Raw genomic sequence first — 22,853 nt, forward strand, 5'->3', positions numbered from 1 at the left:
GGGGTTAGTGCTATGGGTGCGGCAGCACCTGTCCTGTTTCCCCTGGGTTGTGTCACTTGGCCACGTACTTTGAACGACTTGGAAGAGTCGCACATTGCAGTCTGCTTTGACGTAGTGTCAACGACATAGTTCCGCCATTGAAGGAAGGCGTGTACGTAGTTTGGCCAGTTCAGTGAACACTTAGCTCGTTAGTGTTACCGTTTCCTAACACGTTAGTTGTGCAGTTGTTACTAAGGTGCAGTTTTGTACCACCTTAGCTCTGGACAGTGCAACTGCTCTATGCACTAACCCCAACGACAGATGGTTGGTACAACGTCTACGTCGCACGAGCACAGCCTCCGTTGGGCTGTGCCCCTCCCACGTGATACAACGCACGTTCATCCATTACTATAGCGTCCTTACGGATCTGCCAAAAACGAAAGTGGGGGTAAAAACAAACAAACGAAAATATGCGATCCATAGATAGTATTTTATTCGGGAATAATTTACATTATGCCGAACAATAAATCTCGGAGTCTGTCTCGACGTCCGAGTGCATGGTCCGTGTTTCAAAAATTACAATCGGGGTGGCAGATCCGTGTTTCAAAAATTATAATAGGGGGAATTGTACAAAATAATCCGTCTAAACAAAACAAAACAAAACGAAAATATGCGATCCATAGATAGTATTTTATTCGGGAATAATTTACATTATGCCGAATAATAATCTCAGAGTCTGTCTCGACGTCCGAGTGCATGGTCCGTGTTACAAAGATTACAATCGGGGGATTGTACAAAATAATCCGTGTTTCAATTTACAATCAGCGGGATCGTAAAGCACAAACAAACGGCACAACCGTGCTCAAATGTGATCATGGTCCGTGTTCAGAATACAGTCAAGCCACTGTTAGGCGAAGCTGTCCCCTGTCCGTTATTTACGTCGGGTTCTCTTGCTGATGGGTGTCGTCGGGGCTGTGTGAGTAGAGGTCTGCACGCCAATGCTCCTCTTACCTCGTAGCATCATGCGATGATGAAAGCCGCAAAACACTCGCCCTCGTGAAGATGAACCCCGCACAGACTAAATCCTTTGGACGTCTCAGACAGTCGTCCGCTCGCAGTGGTCTTACCCTCTCTGCTACATACTTTACAGCATTTCTGCCGCCCCTCCAAACGGCTGACAACGTGCATCGGCTGATTTTGTGGATTGATGTACGAGGCAAGAGAAACAGTGGCCTCGACCTCTCTCACACTGGGCTGCGATCGCCCACAATAACCGCCAATGAGTTGTTTCCCGACACGCAGATGAAACATCTTATGGGTCAGCTTACTATCAGGGTGTACATGCTTGAAGCATATATATGCATTTACCAGGGCAACATCAATCAGGTAACATGCCAGATATGTCCACCATCTGTGGTTCTTGCGCCCAGTGTGAAAGTACTTGCGCTTCTGGTTGGCTCGGTCGACGCCTCCCATGTACCGGCGATAATTATACAGCGACAGAGGCACTTGTCGCCGCTCGTCTCCCTCCCCCACTGGCACGCACTCCAAGGGTGGATAGACCGTATTCAAGATCAGCACCTGAGCGTTACTATCCTGATAAGCAGTGATGTTAAGACGAGAGTCCGTTCTGGTCGTGGCTTTCATATCCCCAACAGACAGAGGAAGGCGCTTCCTCTTACCCGGCGGAATTAATTGAGGGGGCATGGTGCGACGATTACGGCGGTTGAAACTCCCGACCATGTAGATCCCGGTCTCCATCAGCTCTCTAGCAGTAACGACCGTGCTAAACAGGCTATCACAGAATAGGCTGTGATTATATCCACAGAATGGCTGGACCAGCTCCATCGTAATTCTTTTCACCACACCTCGCTCCTGCCGTCTCCCATCAGTCCGATCCCGATATTTCACACCTAGGTACGGTGCAAAGTTAGCTATGTATGCAGTGGTGGAGTCGCACAGCTGCCATATCTTGAAACCGTCTCGATCAGGCTTATGCGGTAATCTCTGCTTAAATTTAGAACGGCCCTTAAATCGCACCATGCCCTCGTCGATGGAGATCTCTCTACCCATCTTATAATTATTTACGCACCGGTCAACTATGGGCTCCATCCATGGATTGATTTTATACAGGGGATCCTCCTGACACCGACGTCGGCGGCGTGCCTCATCAGGATCACGACGTGGATCGTTCTCTGGGTCTGCCAGATGAAAGTATCGCATAAGCTGCTGAAAGCGACTGCGGGTAATCACAGTAGAAATACCCTGGTTTCTCAGAAAGGGATCGCTAGAACCAATAATCCTCCACTGATGATTTACGGTCGATACCCATACATACTAAGACGCCAATGAACGCCTGCACCTCTCGGTAGTCAGCGTTACGCCAGTATTTATCTATTTTCCTAGCGATATGTCGCTGGTGGAATTTGGCGTATTTATTAGTCTCGTCCTTGGCCAATCTGATCAGTGTAGCTGGAATAAACTTAAAAAAGTAATCGAGCTCACGGGCGTGGCTGGGCAGGTGAAAGTCGGTCCTCTCTCATGGTCAAAATCGGTCTCCTCAAATATATTAGCATCGGTAGTCTCCGACATACGCCAGACAGGAGGTGTGTCGTCCTCCGCCAACACAGCAGCAACGTCATCATCGTCGTCAGAGCTTGCCTCACCTACGTACTGCCTGTCATAAAAGTCATCGTCCTCTGCCGCATCCTCGTCAACCTCCGAGTCGGACTCAGCGGTGATATCACCGTCGTCTGGGCGTCTGGGCCTGAACTCGCCCGTAGCGGCATCAAGGATCATATCTGGCTCAAAATCAGGTGGGCTATCCTGATAACGAACCCTCCGCACTATCTTTTTCGGCGGGGACATCGCAGCACACGAAACTATGGCAGGAGCGGGCTCGGCAGCCTCTGCTGATGACGAGGACTCAAGCTCTTTCGCACTGGGCACAGGAACCTCTCCTGACGCAGGATGAGGGCTCATAGTAGCAACAGGTGGTGTCTCTCCCGGAGCAGCCGGGGGAGAACCAATGGCATCAGCCGTCTCATTACTCACTGTCTCACTAGCAGCAGCAGACGTAGTCTGTGCAGGTGAAGTATCTCCCACAAGAGCAGATGTAGTCTCTGCAGGTGAAGTAGTCTCTCCCGGAGCAGCCGGGTGAGAACCACTGGCAACCGGTGACCCGTCATCATCCTCATCGGCAGAACGATCGGTCTTACGTTTACGCTTACCACTGGTTTTTCAGCCGGAGATGGCTTCGCCTTACGGGAGCGTTTCTTGCCCGACTTCTTAGAACGTTTACTAGGGACATCACAACGATCGCTACCACTACCGCCCGGAGACTCTGCATCTTTGAGCTTCAGTCGTCTGCTCGCCTTCAGAAAACTTTTGCGGTCCGTCAAGCTCATGTCTGGAACAGTGTCGACAGACTAGCAGGTCCCTCCCTTTTAAAGCCACAGGAAACAAAGCCCTGGACATGATTGGACGCAGGGGTGTTAATATATGCATCCACCTGTTATTATAATGGACCTACGGCAATCAGTCCACCAACCGGCGCTGACATTCCTACCCGTCATGTAAATTGCCTGTCCGCACCATTTGATATGCTAATAATACTCATTTGCGATGCAAATCAATCGAGCACTTAGCATAACATAGTCAATGTCATTAGCATCTCAACTTGACATTCCGTCCAGCTGGGTACGTGGCATGCGCACCTGCCACCAAGGACGTTGCCCCAAGCCCATGTTTAGTACGGGTGGGAAACCCGTATCTTTAACCTCATGTCCCTTCTAAGTACGCCTGCGCAGGGCGTATTGTCATCCAAGTCGGTGACAAGCCAACCCGACAGATTGCCCATTAAGCAGTAATGGACTGGCCGTCTCGTTCTTGTACGGCAACGAACAGTGCTTCAGCGGCTTGTTTAGGTCATAACCGTCGCCTGCCGAGCGGCTTACCCAACTAAGGCGGTCAAAGATGAAGGATGCCAAAATTGTCAACGGCTGTCTCGGCCTCGTCCGTTGGGCAAACATGGCTCCTTCAAATAACGTGGCCAGCACGTCTACGTCATCAGCGGTGATGACGACCCGTCATTGACGCCCGAGTGCGTAAAACTCGGAATATACCGACAGGTACCTCTACCTGAGTCGGTCATACTACAGTATAAACCAAACACAGGTCTGCCAACTCCCGTTAGACTCGGCCGTTAGCCGAACTTCACAGGGACAACATAGGCGTAACAAGTCGGTGAACAACGGTTCACGCACCTAACCGCAGCCGCCAAGTCGGTGAACAATGGTATCAAATTTTGAGGCCATGTTCCTGAATGGCAAGGCTGAGGCGGTGTGTTTCGTTGCACGGCTTGAACGTCTAGAGCCAAGTGCAGCCGACAACGTCCGACATCTGAGTGGGTAGTCTTTTCGAGAAGGTAACAAGTCGGTTAAAAGCGGTGGTTACCCTTCACAAATGTCGCTCAAGTCCGTTCGGATCAGTTCCATGTCAGGGACTAATCAAGCCGAGTCCGTCAAATCCGTCCGCACTTCCCGTCAATCAGGACCAAGTCCGTGATTTTCGTCTCGCACCATTGGCAAAAAATTGCACCGCCAGCTGAGGCGGTCTTAGGCGGTTGCCTTCGAGAAAGCCGAGTCCGTCAAATCCGTCCGCACTTCCCGTCAATCAGGACCAAGTCCGTGATTTTCGTCTCGCACCATTGGCAAAAAATTGCACCGCCAGCTGAGGCGGTCTTAGGCGGTTGCCTTACAGATTAGCGTTGCCGAGACGGTCATTTCGGCCGCAATCTATGTAGTGCCTCAGAGCCAAGTTACCCCAAACTCCGCTAGAATACGTCAACGTGCTAACCTGCCAAGTACGCTACTCGTCCCCCCCAAAAAAACCAGTCCCCCACCGGGTGGGGGACTGGCTGGGTAGCTTCCGCACCTTTCCCTGTCGTTGGACTCTCTGTGAACCCATTTCGAGAGCAAACGCCGTTCCTCGCCCAAAACCTGTCCTCGAACGACCCCTAGCGCGAGCAAGGGTTTGCTACACGTAGTTCCGTCGACTAGGCAGGAAAGGGGGTACCAAAAAGTAGCCCGATTTCCACCGCCTTGGCAGGATAACGGCCGTGGCTGCTCAGATTCTAGCTACACCGAATTTCAAGCGGATTTTCACCGACTTGGCAGGAAAAGGGTTAAGGAACCGGTAGTTTTTTATGAAGGTGTCATAGCATTTTGTTTTCCATTGAAATTGTAATCCAGTAAATAAATTTCCTGGCAAGACAATCTGACGCCTGAACCTTGCCTTTAGGGATTAGGTATATGCAAGCAATACCAGGGTTATTTGTCCTTGAAGACTTCAACAGTCAGTTTTTCTCTGTGAAATATGCCTTGTGTCATACCTATGAAAAATAGGACAACTTTTACCCTTCACAACCATTGTTGGATGTTGAACTTTGAGCAAGGTCATGTCATGTTACTTTGCATTTTATGGATAGGTTTTACATAAATTCAATATTAATTTTGTTAAAAACGAGGTATCCTATATAAATTTGCCAGCCTGACTTTGTCAGATAAAAGTGTCATCCTAAGGAAACGATACAATTAATTGTTATAAAAGTTTAATATTTTGTACAATTTTAAAGTTGGCTACATTCAGCTGCCTTTGGATTTCACAGTCTTGCCGTAAGAAATGACAATTGATTAAAGGGACATTATTAATACAGGTGTGCGCCGTGCTGGCTGCCCCTACATTCAGCTCTGACAGTTTTCCTGATTTTTTCACTGGTTGATTGGTCCCTGATACAAACTTCACCGTACAAGGAACTCTGAACCACCAAGGACTACACTGGTCTGCTTCAGCGCTCTTCTAGGAGAGACATTTTCTGGTAAACTCAAGTTTTTTACTTCTAGAAACGACAGTCGATACTGCAGTGGCCATTTGATTATTCGTCTATCGAAGCTTCCATTTTGAGTACATCTGAATAACAATTGAATGCTGCTTTCTCCTGGGCCTGTCATTCATATTGTAATTTCAATTACTGCTACATCTGTATCTGGAGCATCACTGCTGCACAGACGACAACATTCCAAATGCAGTATCACCTTGTGGTCTTCACATTTGTTTATCTGTATATGCAAATGTACCATCAACCTGAACCAATAACGTACAGTAGACATGAATTGACACATTTCGGCGACAAGATACCTGGTCCTTTGTCATGCACTCCTACAGTGTGGAGGACAATAAGATCACTTGGCCTCCTGTCAAAACGTCCTACACATAGAGGGACAAGAGCTGGGAAAAATAAACCGAAGAAAGCTGGTAAACAGCATGACAACTTCAATAATAAGAACATGACCGTGGCTTTACTGAATGCACACTCTATAAATGATCCACAGCGGCGTACAGAAATTTCAACATTTGTCACTGAACATGCCATTCAACTCATGTTTCTCACTGAAACATGGCTAAAGCCTTCGGGAGATAATGCCAAGTGTTCTGACGTTACACCTCCAGGATACTGTATAAAATCTTTTCCTCGCCCCTCTAGGGGCGGTGGACTTGCCATAATCTACAATGAAGTATACACATCTCGTATTTCCTTCAATGATACTTTTTCATTTAAACATACATCGTATGAAGTCGCACAGATCTCGATAACTCTACCTCAACAAGTCATCCACTTCTTTTGCATTTATCGACCTCCACCAAGGCGGAAGAATAAACTGACAGACTCGTTGTTTTTAAATGAATTTCCAGATCTGCTCGAGCATTGTAATACACTGTCTGGTTCTTTCATTATTCTTGGTGATTTCAATATTCACTATGACAGTCCACAAAACCCGACTACTTCAAAAATGATGAATCTTCTTTCTATATTCAGCCTAAATCAAACTGTCTCTGAACCCACCCATGACAAAGGTCATATTCTCGACTGGTTGATACACAGATCAGACAATAACTTAGTTCTGTCCACTGATGTTTCCAGCGCTATTGCAACTGACCATCTCTCCATCATCTGTCACCTGAATGTCGCAATACCACGCCCATCAGATGTATTCGTGACAGCACGTAACATTCGCGACATAAACCTTACCGCCTTGAAGGAAGATCTTCACCACAGCCTTGCTAGCGTTAAAGAACCTACAGCACAAACTCTTAACTTCTGTCTCCAATCTGCTTTGGACAAGCATGCGCCAGCAACAAGACGTAAAGTTTCTAGACGAAGGAATGCCTGTTGGTTTAATGCTGTTCGTGACAAATTCAAGGCAGCCAAAAAAGAGCGTCGGCGAGCAGAGAGACAGTGGCTGAAAACTGGACTTACAATCCACAAACAAATATATAACCATACGAAGAGAACTGTCACAAAACTTGTTCACTCAGCAAAAACCACCTATTTCTGTAATAAGGTTAGTGAGAGTCGTACATCGAAGCAACTGTTTGGTATCACACATAAATTACTTGGGTCTAAAAAAGCCTCCCTACACCAACAATATTCCCTGCAGTAGAACTTCCACAGCGTTTTCTGGACTTTTTTCAAGAAAAAGTTGAGACAATCAGAGCCAGTCTTGATTGTCAAAATATCTCCCAGCCTTTGAGCTCAGAAAGTTGCTTTCGAGGTATGCCTCTCAGTAACTTTAATCTTGTAAACGATGATATTGTAAAGAATGTCATTTTAAGTTCCACTGCAAAGACATGCGACCTAGACGCAATGCCAACCGATTTGTTGATAAAATGCTTAGACACCGTGTTACCATTCATCACACGGGTTATAAATCGTTCCCTTGCATCGGGCACATTCCCTACTAGTTTCAAAACTGCTCTTGTTAAACCACTGCTGAAGAAACAATCTCTTGACCCAAATCAACTAAAAAACTACCGACCTGTCTCAAACCTTTCTTTCTTGTCTAAAATACTTGAAAGAATTATTCTATCACAATTAAGTGTTCATCTTACTTCCCACAACCTTTTGAATCCTCTTCAGTCTGCATACAAACCACACCACAGTACTGAAACTGCTCTATTGAAAATAGTCAATGACATTCTGACCTCCTTGGATTCTGGCAAAATTACCATTCTCACTCTCTTAGATCTATCTGCTGCATTCGATACTGTCGATCATGGCATCCTCCTCCACCGTCTTGAACATACTTTTGGCATCTCCGGAACTGCTCTATCCTGGTTTCAATCTTACCTCTCAGGCAGAACTCAAACTGTAACTATCAATGGCATACGATCAACAACATCATCTATCTCTTTTGGTGTCCCGCAAGGCTCAGTTCTTGGACCTGTCCTATTTGTGTTGTACACTGACCCTCTTTTTAGCCTCGTCAGAAAATACTCATTAAATCACCACGCCTTTGCCGATGACAATCAATTATACAAGGAAACCACAATCGATCAAATAAAATCAACTGTTGAATCTGTGCAAAGTTGTATCACTGCCATCAAGCAGTGGATGACATCGAATAAACTCCAGTTGAATGACAGTAAAACAGAGGCAATACTTATATCTTCACCCAGACAAGCTGCCAAATCATCTCTTCCTTCATCCATAATTCTTGGCGATTTTGATATAATGTTCACCCCCAGTGTCAAAAACTTAGGAGTCACACTCGACTCTAACATGAATATGTGTGAACATGTGCAGAATATTTGCAAAGCTGCATACATTCAAATTAGACAAATTAGCTCTATTCGTCACTTTCTCTCCGTACAGGCTACTCAAACGTTGGTCTCTGCACTTGTTCTGTCTCGTTTAGATTATTGCAATTGTCTCCTTTCTGGTTGCCCTAAACAGCTTATAGACAAGTTGCAAAGAGTGCAAAATGCTGCCGCTCGTCTCGTCTGTAATGCTAAAAAGTATGATCATGTTCAACCCCTTTTGCAAAAATTACACTGGCTGCCTATTAGTTCTCGTATCCACTACAAAGTTGTATCTACTTGCTTCAATTCACTTGCGGGCACAGGACCGCAATATCTCTCTGAACTTCTACATCAATACACTCCAAAAAGACAACTCCGCTCTTCCTCAGATTCTCGACTTCTCAGTATTCCAAGAGTTTCCACAAAGACTTTTGGCGAGAGATCTTTCTCTTACATTGGCCCTGCATTATGGAACAAACTTCCTTCTGACCTTCGCCACTCCAACTCTACCCTTTCCTTCCGCCGTTCCCTCAAGACTTTTCTCTTTAAACAGTAGTTTAACCTTTTTCGTTTACGTAGTCTCCAGTCCCGGTGGTTCAACATTTCCTCTGTTATATTGTATTGTCACTATTGCGCCTAGAGCTCTGTTAAGAGATTAGGCGCACTACAAATGTACTTTATTATTATTTGTATCTTTTGACTTTTTTTTCATTTTTTCGATGACTGAAATCCCCGATCAAATCAATGGGAGACCTAAAGTGTGACTATGGACGGCTTCAAAGATATGTAAAACCACCTTCTTGCTCTTTACGGCAAGGTTCAATGTTGGTAAGGGCGTCCGCGCGATTTGAAACAACCGCCATGATTGAACCCCTGCACATGACCAATATTACTACGCATACGTCAACCATCAAAGTACAGCTGGAGCGTGAAAGGCCTGTGACCTACACACTAACTTCAGCACAACGGATATCGAGGAGTACACGGCGCATAAACAAATGCACGTATCACAAACTACTGTCAAATAGTGAAACTGAGCAGGCATTTGCTTGTAAGTTTGATTTTAGTATCGATGACACGGACTGTGAAACAAATAAAACCATAGACGCAATTGGGTCAATGGTAAAACTAAAACGATGTCAGATTGCTGTGGTGATAGTGCCATAGGTACAGAGTAATGCATTTCCTGTGCATTTGATCGTTAGCAAATCTTCGTCAACTTTTAAGATTTTTAGGGCATTTTCTTGCCATTACGTTGGTTCGTTTTACAAACACGACATGATCACTTGTTGAACCTGGAAACATCGCACTCGGACTGAACACTGCACGGTGTGTAGCATCGGTGACATTGTGATGACACCGCGCCGGGCGAGTACTGTCATTGATACTGCTCGCGATTGGAGTCACCTCTCGACACACGAGATCTGTTTGAATGTTGTTATTCTCTGTGCATCGTGTAATTATTTGTATCAGTTGAATCGCATTTCGAACCAAAAGTGAGTACATCGCAATGACAGTTGCCTAGACCCGTTCGCTTACCGCCTCTGTGCCTCCGACCCACTCCCAAAAGTGGGCTCTACGTAAGAAGCGCAGCTGAGCACATCGTGTACCTAAAGCCCTGCGTACGGCCTCCACGCCGTATAACGCCGGGAACACACAGACCTGTACGCAGGGCTAATCGTGTACCCAGGCGAGGTGGGTGTGCTTGAAAACGAAACTCAATGCAAGTTTGGGATTAAAAATGGGTTGTTTTTGGTGGAGAAACTGCACGCCGCAACCGAGGTGCTGCCAGCGGTTTGGCACAGCCCTGCCACGCAGAGTTAGCTTTCACCCAACAATGTACATAATGTACGTGTCAGTCGCCAAAGTACATTGCTCAATTTCGCGATCACCTCGACAATAACGTGACTGTCTACTGAAGTTAAATATCCCTTCATTTTACTCTGTTTTCACATTTCTATGCCCAAAGACTTTGGGCAAGTCTACATATGCATATGGAGGAACAAACGAGATGAAACAGATCCGCAATTATAGGCCTTGTCGTCATCAGCTGGTATTGGTAGGCATTTGAAATGGCCATTCTAAAATGTGCTCTGTAGCAGCAAAGAATGGTGTATCTAAGAGCAGGATTGGCCGTCAAGATCTCCATGAAAAACTGACCGTCAAAATGTAACTGAGCAAACGGGATCGGTAATAGGGAATCCCGAAACTGCAATACTGCGCTTTCGACTGTCACTTCGTGTGGTTTATTTTTTTACACGCGGATGCTTACAGCGGCCTAGATAGCAGTTAGCAGTGTGGTCTGATCGCAGGTCAACCTGCCAACTCTGAGGTTAACAGTACCCACCATTAACCTCAGACCCAAGGTTTTTCTATACGGTGTACGCAAACGGGATGGAAGTTGTCTATGGTCGACCGTTTTTTAGACATCTTTCAGTAAGTCGAATAACATTATCAACTGCTTGTTTGCAACAATATGAGGTCAAAAGATACAAATAATGTTCCTTTAAACATATGAAAGTAGTAAATCTGCCCGTCTTTAAATGCGCAATGCTTCGTGATGGTTAGAGCATTGGTTTTGAGGTGAGTGATCACTCCACTCACAGAGCACTCATGCAAATCAAAATATGAAAATTGAAAATTGAGAATGATTGATTATTGTTATAATTATTTTTATTATTATCCTTTATTAATCCAATATAAAATTGAAATGCAGAGTAGTGTGTATAGTTTTAAAGACAAAAATTTCATGACAGATGAAATAGAAGGTAATGACAAGATTATAAGCACCGTTCCAAAAAACAATCACAGCACTTGTCAATCAACAACTGTACAATTTAAAATACTGATGATAGCTGTTGCAGAGATGAGATATGACCTGGTAGAAAATTGGCTAAAAATTGTCCCTGCTGAGGACACAAATTTATTTTGAAATCTTTTTGAGCTTCTAATACAAGCATCTTCAACATTTTTGAACCATACCACTCAGAGACAATAATTAATGAGAACATCAGTGTTCCCTGTTGAAGTATGAGAGATTGGACCTGGATCAGAGCCTGTCTTTCTAAAGAACAGATTTTGCCTGTTCCTCAACTTGCACAGTTCTAAGAATACAAGTTTCATCATGGCAATGGGCTCATTGAGTCAAGGTTATGAACATTAAGGCTTTTCTGCCAAGTCCATATTTCACCACCAGGTCAAGATGGTTAAAATTAATGAAACACAACGTATTCCATATGATGTATTTTAACATAATACTGTACATTTGAAGGCTGTTGAAAACTAATACTGTAAAGTTGATTTTTTTGGACAAAAGATGCTGTAACATACCAAGCCAAGTGGGTGAAAATACGTCATGTTTTGGCTCAATACCGCTTTTTACTGACTTGGCTGTTGGGAAAGTGATACAGTTATTACTGTCTGGCAGGAAAAGGGTTAAGGATAGAGTTCAACTGGGAATAGCCAAACGGAATACAGCGACACAAGACCACGATCTGTGCATGTACTATTGTACATACCGGTATGCCCATGTCATGTGTTCATCCATCCATCAGTCCTTTGACAGCTTTTGTTCCAGTCATAATTTAACAATCGTATACAGTCAACATTTTGGATATCAATTTTGCACTGTGTTAAATTTGACAAATTCATGCTCATTCACTTCTTCAGTAATTTACTATGTACAACACTGTAAATTCAATATGCTTTGGAGTTCATTAAAATGCAGTCTGTAGTTTGTTTGTTACAAAGAGGGCATATCTTCTGCAATGACTTTTTGTTTAGATTGATGCATGTTACTGTATTTATTTGATCTTTTTTTTACATGGAGACTAATTTCAATCATAACCAAATACTACCTATAACAATTTATAAAAAAATATAGATGCACAAAATTTGATGCCATTAGAGATCACAAGTTACACCAATGAAAACATTGACACTTCTACGCACATCATGCAGAATAAACAATTGCACTGCTTTCACTTGTACAGAGAAGAAAAATTGTGCCATATTGATCGGGCCAAAAGAGAGTTTATTGACACCCCTGTTTCCCCCACTCACCTCCAGAAATCAAATGGTCCTCCTTAGAAGGAGAAAAATGTAACGTCTAATGTTCAAAATAAATTTTTTTTCTTGAGAATTTCAATCCAGGTCTTACTGGTAACCTTTCCAAGTTGCAAGAATTCCTTCACATACAAAATGAGGAATATTTTGATCACCATGCAGGGATAGTGATTTTTGTAAACTGGATTTTGTAATATATATATCAATTTCTACAAATCCTTTTGAGTTTCAGAACCTAGTAATTATTATTGTAGTATATGGCCAAATAGAAAAAGACCTTGTACTTCTCCAGTTACATAGGAATTTTCAGGCACTCACAGTAACTCACTCATTACACTGCTAGAAAGTCTGGCATTCGAAGTTTAATAAGATAACATAACTCTAGCAATGCTTATAACGCTACCAGCATGCCTACATTACAAGGCAGTGAGCTAAAAGTTATGCAGTGTTCCTTGTACTTATATCATTACCACAATCAATTAACATTGTATAATGAAGTAATAGTCAAAAAAGTTGCAGTGATAGTGTAGTTCGCTATATCATCATTCTCATACTTAATAAAATATGCAGTTACATTGTTAACAGTTACTGCAATGTGAAGAGGGCAAAATATTTACGATTTACCGTTGACAAATCACAAGATATGAGTGAACTGAATCAGTAGTACAGTCGTAGCACATACCGATAGTACTGTCCACGGTTACTGTTACATTTTCTAACAAACTTAGTATCAAGCATTGTTTTACCCTTATGATGATTGAAGGATTGAAACAATGACAGGAATAAGACTTCATGGCAAATCTTTTGCTTTGTCAGGCATTGTACACTTTTATGTAACCCTTTGACAACTTTGAATGCCAGACTTTCTAGCATTGTAATGAGTGAGTTACTGTGAGTGCCTGAAAATTAAACTCAAGTCCTGGATCCTACACAGACATGTTTACACCAGCATGTTTGCTATGCAGCGTTTTTACCACCAGCTGATTATCGTCATGTTGTAACGTTAGACTAGCTTTTAGATCGTGTAACTGCTGTGCTATCATCATGTTTATTTATCAATGGTAAAGAGGTTTTCTTATTCATTTTCACTTTTTGGATCTATAAATCAATTCAGTCCCTGTTAAAAATTACATGTGGAATGTCTGATTTCTTTTGCAAAGCTACAGAGGTGGAGAGCAAACGTTTTTTGATATTTTTCTTTAACAAATCAACAAAATTTTATACTATTTACACTGTTCCTGATGACGCTCAGTCTAAATTTTACAAATTGTCCACAATAATACAGGTACCACAGTATACATACACAGGCAGTGTTGACAGAACAAATTCTAAACATTTACACATGCTCCAAGAAGAAAACAAAAAACTGTAAAAAATGCACAACAAATTCCCTAAAAGCTGCAATCCCTAAATATAAATTTACCACAATTTAAAAAAGAAATGTTCCATATTGGCTGTAAAGTAAAAGCTGCGATTCTGAGGAACAATTGAATTATTCTTCCTGGCCTGATGGAAGATTTGTGAGTGAAAGCCATAGAAAAGTGAAATGTACTACATGTATTGGATTCATCAGATCTATGCAGTGAAGTGTCACTTTTTAAGTACTGAACAAACATGTAGTGGTTGTGAGGTTTTCTATGAAGTAACCCATTCATAGATCATTATCGTTACAACAGAAGTGATCTCTGAGTTTGATGAGGCATTCATGCATACCTTTTATTTGCAGTTACACAAGTGTTTGTCCAGCATTAGCAGCTCACATTGTGCGAAGCTGTGCTGACTCAGATTTGATACACCTCAGTCTGATACTATCATATTATAGTACACATGTGACACTACAAAAGTCTGTCTCACCTGGTCACCATGTTGAGGGCGTTTTTGTGTGGCAATGTCATAGCACACCATTTGCACACCAACTTGGCATTGTATGTTGTAGCAAGTTTGCTCTGTGATTGTGAAACCATCTTTACAGTATCTATGTTTTCAGAGGCCTTTAACCCTTTTCCTGCCAGACAGTATCGTTTCCCCATCAGCCAAGCCAGTAAAAAGCGGTATTTAGCCAAAAGATGACATATTTTCACCCACTTGGCTCAGTATCTTATAGCATCTTTAGTCCAAAAAAATCAAGTTTACAGTATATATGTTTTCAAAAGCCTTCAAATGTACAGTATTATGTTAAAATACACGATATGGAATACGTTGTGTTTCATTAATTTTAACCATCTTGACCTGATTGTGAAATATGGACTTGGCGGGAAAAGGGTTAAATGTTCAAGGCTTTGTTAAAGGGCAACATATGGGACATGAACTTAGCAGGAGTAAGGGTTAATATTTTAATCCAATTATGCCAATACAAGTGCAAACATAATATATTTTTGTTTGTCAATTAATGTCTTGACCTTTGCTCATTTTTCAGTTGCTTCAAAATAAATTCAAGATGAATGGTGATTATAGTAGTTCCAGTGAGTCTGCCTACAGTGGAAAGGTACAGTGTGAAAACAATTGTTAAAGACAATATTGATGAATAACACCTTGTATTAAGGTGAAGTGTCAATCATAGAATCATATATCAGCCACGATCAGCAACAAATTTTTATTGCTAAATTCTACAGACTGATTGCTGATGAAGTTTCAGTATTAATGTGGTGCTGAAAGCTTTATGGCAATACGTCGGTTTCGAGTTACCATAAGACCATGCGGTAATTCAAGGATTTTAAGCTTTCGCCACTAGGGGCGCTCTTCCTTTGACCGGAAGTGAGGGCTACTTTCTGGACTCCTGTCTGCGTACATTGCGATAACACAGACTCCGTATCCCTAACCTAAGTTTAGTCTACTTTCATCTGCTCTGTTGTCACCGTAAGCGTTTGACTATGCCAAACTTTTACTGCAAAGCCGGCAAACTCGACAAATACCCATGGATGAATGGCGTGACCTTCCACCATTTCCCCGATGTTAAGAAAGAGAAATGCCTGAGATCGAAATGGATAAGGATGATACATCGTGAACTTAGCTGGGTACCTAACAGTTTCCACATGTTTGTGATCTATTCCCATTTCGGACTATGCGCCCCATAGACGTGTGTCCATATGCCTTAGAAAAAGAAAGTCAGGAAACCAAATGGCTATATTTCCTATATATACTATAGGGATTATGCCACCATGTCATCTTCGACGTTCGATTTTACTGTGAATAGTAACAAGTTCATCTATCATGTAACTGTCGATCGTTCCCTATCGTTCTCAAAATTCATACCTGGTACTTAATTTGCTTCAAAATCGCTCGTTTCGCGTCATTCTGCCCAATTCGATGGACACATCGCCAAAACATAAGCGTGAGCGACATTATTCGACATTATTCGACCTTATTCGAGGGCGATGATTCTTATAATACTAAACGAAATGGCAACAGTCTCGATGTCGGCATCTTGCCAACGCATGTAAACGGGAACTTGCCTCGCTACTCGAAGAGCAAGATCATTAAAATGCATTAAAATAAATGTTCACAAACACAAACTAAGGAAAGAATCTACACTGCAACTGATGAGAAACCACACACGGGTTTCGAAACGCAAGCATCAAAGGGCCACTCTATCAACTTTGTCATACCATAGGCCTGGCTGCGTCTCGCCATAAGCTTTCCCCACACGAACAAAACATTACCGTACACACAAATCCAAACATCCCTACAAATATCCGAAACGAAACAAACATTTTTATTAACACAAACAATCAGATAAGAATGTAGGAACACATATTCAAAACGAATCAAACACAAACTCGACAAAAAAACCCATTTTGGATAGTATGGTGGGTAGCCTCTTTCACATGTTTTACATTAGTTTCTAATCCAAGGTCAATGGATTTCTCAGCAAGCTCTACCAACTCAGCCTTTTTAGCTTTGGAAAGGGGAATCTTGCTTGCTTTTAAAAATTCTCGTAGCTCTTTCATGTTTATTTTGCGGACGTCTTCACGCATGATGTTGCGACTTCCCTCCATGACTGAAACTTTAGCCCTCACTTTTGCAAAATCTCGAGCGCCCCCATGCGACCGATGTTAAAAATTCGTGCGTTTTCTGACAACTCGAAACCGACGTATTGCAAAGCAATAGCATGGGTGAGCAATCCATTCAGATAATTCCTGTTATCTACTTTGCCAATCCTAAGGATAGACATTTGAAGTACCAATTTTGTATTTACTGGCCTTGTGAACCACCAGATTTGTACTCACTGGTCATGTGGACTACCAGATTTGCTCACTCTTGCAGTCACCTGCAAAAATTAAATTGAATGACATTTATTGTCAGACTGTCAGTTTTTTGTCCAGCTATTGTAAATGCTTCTGTAATGACAAATTGTGTAATGTTTACAGGGGACTCAAATCAAACAAGAGAGCAGTCAAGAAATCAAGGAAAGGACACCGGATGAAAAGGGTAAAAACAATGCTGGAATACGGAGCAATATGGATGATGATGTCATTGTTATTGATGGTGACGAAGACTGCATGATTATTGAACCCAGAAAACCACAAGGTAGATTATACAAATAACACCAGTATTAAATATGGCCATGTATGCATGATGAAATTCACTGAAGTGACAGACTTGTGGCTTCATTGCTACTTGCTGCTGTCTGTCTTTCAACACTTACACATAAACCACTAATGTGTTTGGTATGTGCTGAAGTGTTGAAATAGCTTTTTTAGCTTCAACAAAACGTCTTGATGTTTTGTCTCAGGTTCACCACTCATGTAACCTAAGATAGTTTCTGCTGTGTGTAATTCCACATGATCACAAAGGAACACATTATGCCAGTTCAAAAAATGTTTACCTCCAGTTTTGTTGATTTTATCATCAAAGTTACCTCCATTCTTTAGTATTGTTCAATATCACAACCCTCCCAAAGACACTATGCCAAAAAAAAGATTTCTCAGAAGAGAGAGTGTAGTCTGTAGACTTCCATGAACTGATCTTCTTTTGACCCTATTAAACCACCGTTGGCAATATAATCCCATCAGTGACCCATGAGAAAGGAATTAGATTACTTTACATGAGATGTATTCTACAGTAGATCTAGTATCTATCTAAAGAAACATACAAATAGAAGGCATTTTTATGTCCACTAATATGTATGTATTTGATTGATGTGTAGAACTTTTTCAGTGGATCTTTAGTTATTTGTAATAAGTTACACATATTATTTCAAATCTAAATTTATTCATTGATATATTTGTACCATGATTCAAAAACTGAAAGTTAGGTTTGTGACCTATGACATCACACAAATGTTCACTTTGGGTTTCCATTTCTTGTTATATTACGTCTGGCTTCTCCATTCTAGCTTATATTTATCGTGGCCTTGCTGGCAAAATGCACCCTTAGAAGTTTACAGTGAAAATAATGTGTTATTTGATTTGTGCTTAAATTCATGACCAGGCACTTTGCTTACTTCATTTGCCTGGTAAATTATTTTTTTTCTAGAGTCAACACATCAAGCATGTCCTTTAAGTTGTGGCATTACATCATCAAGTCGATTTGATCTTTAGCAATATACAGCTAATATCGTCCATTCATTGACCAATGACTGTGTTTATCACTTGTCTTACAGAACCAGGTGCAATATCCAAAAGAGAAGACATGGTCCAATCACAAACTAATCCATCAGTGAGAGTAGATGACGATGTTGAAATAACATTCAGTAAGCCGTCAGTAACTCTAACTTATCCACATGCCAGAGCTGACTGTACCATATGTCCTTTTGAGTAAGTAATGATACCAAAACTCAGTAAATATCTTCCTCAAAAAGATATAGACCTGGATCAATACGGATTTTACTGCCAAAGAGAATGACACTCGTGTGTTTTTGTCATTCAAAATGAGAAGGTTGATGAAGTTTACCATTGAATTTAATTCAAGTGCATGATGTACCATTACTTCCAACAAATTTTGTTTTAAGATGATTTTCTTAATTCTGAAAATTAACTTACTGTATAGATATTGGATATAGAGAGGTCAAGGATCAAATTGACTGCATATATGTATCCAGATCAACAAGGTCGATTAAGAGTATATGTAGATTAGATGGTTAAGGGTGATCAAGTCACTTGCTACGTTATCATAGCTGCAAACAATAGAACACGCACTCTACGACGTGCGCGTCCACTGTATGAGGCTGTGCTCACTGTAAAAATTACACCGTGGTTTTGATTGGAACCTATCTTCATGCAACTTATTGTCAGAGCTTTTAGCATGAAAGCGGACGTTGTTAGTGATGATTGAATGATCATTATATTATCTTCGAGTTTTAAATGTTTGAATGTTAATATATTTACAAAGGATTTAAAAATCCAAACAAAATAATTGAAAAGGACACATTTCTCATCAAATTGTGATTTTTCTCATTTCACATGTGTGGAGGGGATGATATTAAGCGATGTATTAGCATTGTAAATAGGCTGGTGAACCCATATTTTTATTTGATGCGTATAATGTGCAATATCTGAACAATAATTTATGTGAAAAGAAACAAAATTGTTGGATTGGTATTATTCTACAAAGTATGGATAAGGCATGGTCATTACATTTAAGTTTGCAACAGCTTTAACTGTTGTTTTGGAAGGCCTGAGAAGTGATAATTTAAATTCTTATGCACATTTTCAGCGGAAAAATAGCTAAAACTTTCATTTATTATTCAATGTGGTTCACATGTAAATAAAACAAGTGCAGCATTTCAAGAAAGGAACTGAAAGTAAATATATCGGGTTGGGCAACGCTTATGGGAGATTCATAATTTCTGTCATTCGAATGGGATAAAGTGGGTGTATTTCAAATCCTTCTGGCTGCCAAATTAATCTGGTGACATATTGATTTTTTGTCGTAATCTCATCCTCACATATAATTCTTACTGTTAGAGAAAAATAACGAAAATTGTTGGTAAAAAAATTAGTGGCTCGATCACCCTTAAATACCAAACACGTGTCCTGAATGAAAACGAAAAATGAAAACAAAGAGAAAATGCTGACCTTTTAGTTGGAAAATGTTTATAACCTGATACAATGTTACTGTATTGTAGCAGATATACATACCATTGTAGAGACAAACAACAGGTTGAATTTACAATGGGTGAAACTTTGTCACTTCTGTAATACAGACAGTTTTAATGAAGTTGATAATTCAGATACCTTTGAAACTAGTCAAGGTAGGGTTGTCAGGGGTAGTGATATAGTTACTGACCAACGTGATATGGGCTCAGCTGTTCTCCATTGGAGTGCTGGATTCTAACATCGCTATCCATATTTTCAGGGAAACTGGTGATCCTACACATGGACCGTTTGGCAGGAATGATGTTCACTGTGATTATTGTTATTGCTACATGTGTGGTGTACCTGCCACTAAGGTAAGAAACCAACACTGATTATTGTTATTGCTACATGTGTGGTGTACCTGCCACTAAGGTAAGAAACCAACACTGATTATTGTTATTGCACATGTGTGGTGTACCTGCCACTAAGGTAAGAAACCAACACTGATTATTGTTATTGCTACATGTGTGGTGTACCTGCCACTAAGGTAAGAAACCAACACTGATTATTGTTATTGCTACATGTGTGGTGTACCTGCCACTAAGGTAAGAAACCAACACTGATTATTGTTATTGCTACATGTGTGGTGTACCTGCCACTAAGGTAAGAAACCAACACTGATTATTGTTATTGCTACATGTGTGGTGTACCTGCCACTAAGGTAAGAAACCAACACTGATTATTGTTATTGCTACATGTGTGGTGTACCTGCCACTAAGGTAAGAAACCAACACTGATTATTGTTATTGCTACATGTGTGGTGTACCTGCCACTAAGGTAAGAAACCAACAGTGATTATGTTATTGCTACATGTGTGGTGTACCTGCCATTAAGGTAAGAAACCAACACTGATTATTGTTATGCTACATGTGTGGTGTACCTGCCACTAAGGTAAGAAACCAACAGTGATTATTGTTATTGCTACATGTGTGGTGTACCTGCCACTAAGGTAAGAAACCAACACTGATTATTGTTATTGCTACATGTGTGGTGTACCTGCCACTAAGGTAAGAAACCAACACTGATTATTGTTATTGCTACATGTGTGGTGTACCTGCCACTAAGGTAAGAAACCAACATTCTTTGGCCATTTTGTACTGCAAAGTATAAACATGATCACAGCAAGTCCCCATCGCAGGAAATGTGAGTTCATAATATGTTAGCATCACCACACATTACAGCATCACCAGTTATCAATCTTTCTTAGCCATCTTCTGTTTAACCTGTTCACCCCCAATTCCCTGTAAACAGGTCCACAATCACCATTGATGACAATGGGTTTGAGCCAAACCATTGTGGTGAAGGGGTAAATGATGTATGGCAAATGAGTCAACTTTCTTGCAAACACTGTATGGCAACTTCTTACAGAAACAGAGTTTACAGTTCAGAGACATGCCAGAATTCTAAAGTGACTTTGAAAGGAAGGGCTGAGCTCTCTTTGCTTATGTTTTCTGTTATCTGTAATCATCTGTGGACGTTCTTGTTAGGAACATCATAGAAACCTATGAAATGTTATGCATTTATATGTTGTTGCGCAAGAGGTTTACCGCCTTGGACTTACAGGCTACCTAGTGGCCAGAAAATTGCCGTGTGATTGGTTGTAAACCCGTGTCATGTGATGTGTGTTGACCAATCAAAGTATCTTAGCTTGCCTGTATCAAGTTTGTGCTTTCATAAAAATGTATTTGTATTAGTAAATATATGAAAAATTGGAATCATTTATGGTAACATGTGAAGTTTTAATCCTGTCTTTGTATATTGCTAAGATCATCAACAAAACTATCTTTATGTTCACATGATTATATTGAACTCAATGATTCTTACAGTGTTCTAATTGGAAGGCAAGTCCAGGAGCACATTGTAATGCTCACAGGAAATCACTAGAATGGCTTCAGCTTTGGAATTCCAGGAAAAGCCCTCTTCTCCATCGACTTACTTTAGAAGAAACCACTCAGGAAATACGAGATGCTGGTAAGTGATATTGACAAGATATTTTATTGTGAAATCAGATCTTGTCATTGAACTGTTGGCACTACAGTGCGTCATGAAGCACTGTAAATTTTGTACAATTGTCAAAACTGTTTACACAAAATAATGTCTATGAATTGTGTATGGTCACTGCATGCAACTTGAGAATTTATTGAAAAAAGACAGGCATTGTTTTGTCAGGTTTTTTGCATTCATTGTAACATTGAATTTGTAGGTGTAGTTGTACTTGCAAGGCACCCATTGGTACATCTTATGGTGAATTCTGATCCAAAACAGAAACTTAATGTGTCCTAGGCACTTAATGGTGACAGAATGACATTTTGCTAAAATATGACTAATGACTTTATTCTGATGAGATGTGGCCATTCATGAAAATGCATCAGGGGAGCTGACAGTACTATGTTATCAGTTCAGCACAGTGTAGTATACACATACTGACTGGCCATGAGGGTAACAGCATAGGTTTGTTGCTAGAGGGCCTAAGAGTTGCCCCAGAACAGACTGTTTCACAATTGGCTGTAGACTGAGGGAAACCGACTGTATTTGGACAACTCCTAGGCCAGCAGGAAAAGAAATGTAATTATGCTGTACACCTGTATACCTCCAGTCAATATATGTTTTGTAACATACCTCTTTCTATTTTCTCGCAAAAACATGGAGAAGTTCCTCATCTATCATCACTTCTCTCAGTGGCAAATGACATTGTCATCTTCTTCACCCATCCTTTAATGTAGACATTCATAGACGTGTCAGCATCAAAATAATGCATACCACATGACCATAAATCACAAATCACAATAAGGAGTTAAAATGATTGCCATGATTGTTTGGTCATTGCTGTTAGCAGCAAGAAGACATTGACACACTTTCTTATTCCAGTTTCAGCAATGGAGATTTCTAACAGTAGTTCATGATTTTGATCATGTTCCAAATAAATGAAACTGTTCATCAGAAAACGTGTCGTGTCCCAAACAAGCAGACAGTTGCACCTGTGAAAAAATCTAAAAGTCCAGGAAAATATCTCATTTACTTCTAAAAGTACACAAGTATTTGATAAAAGAAATAGGAAAAACTCCTAGTAATGATCATGATAAAATCCTGAGA

At 41.1% G+C, this 22,853-nt stretch overlaps 1 protein-coding gene across 3 annotated transcripts in view; it reads left to right on the top strand.

Moving 5' to 3' along the window:
- Positions 1 to 22,853, top strand: part of LOC139132793 (uncharacterized) — a 53,248-nt gene that overhangs the window by 1,625 nt on the left and 28,770 nt on the right. Inside the window, exons 2-6 of one of the 3 annotated variants that reach the window (XM_070699051.1) lie at positions 15,101 to 15,169; positions 17,052 to 17,211; positions 18,287 to 18,440; positions 19,981 to 20,074; positions 21,587 to 21,731. In XM_070699051.1, coding sequence (XP_070555152.1) covers positions 15,122 to 15,169; positions 17,052 to 17,211; positions 18,287 to 18,440; positions 19,981 to 20,074; positions 21,587 to 21,731 — 601 coding nt within the window. In that variant the 5' untranslated portion in view covers positions 15,101 to 15,121. Of the gene's footprint in view, positions 1 to 15,100; positions 15,170 to 17,051; positions 17,212 to 18,286; positions 18,441 to 19,980; positions 20,075 to 20,671; positions 20,710 to 20,788; positions 20,826 to 21,586; positions 21,732 to 22,853 lie in introns of those variants that run through there. The other 2 variants (XM_070699053.1, XM_070699052.1) reach the window with 2 other exon arrangements.

Source organism: Ptychodera flava, chromosome 5, assembly GCF_041260155.1.
Source record: "Ptychodera flava strain L36383 chromosome 5, AS_Pfla_20210202, whole genome shotgun sequence".
Taxonomy (NCBI): Eukaryota; Metazoa; Hemichordata; class Enteropneusta; family Ptychoderidae; genus Ptychodera; species Ptychodera flava.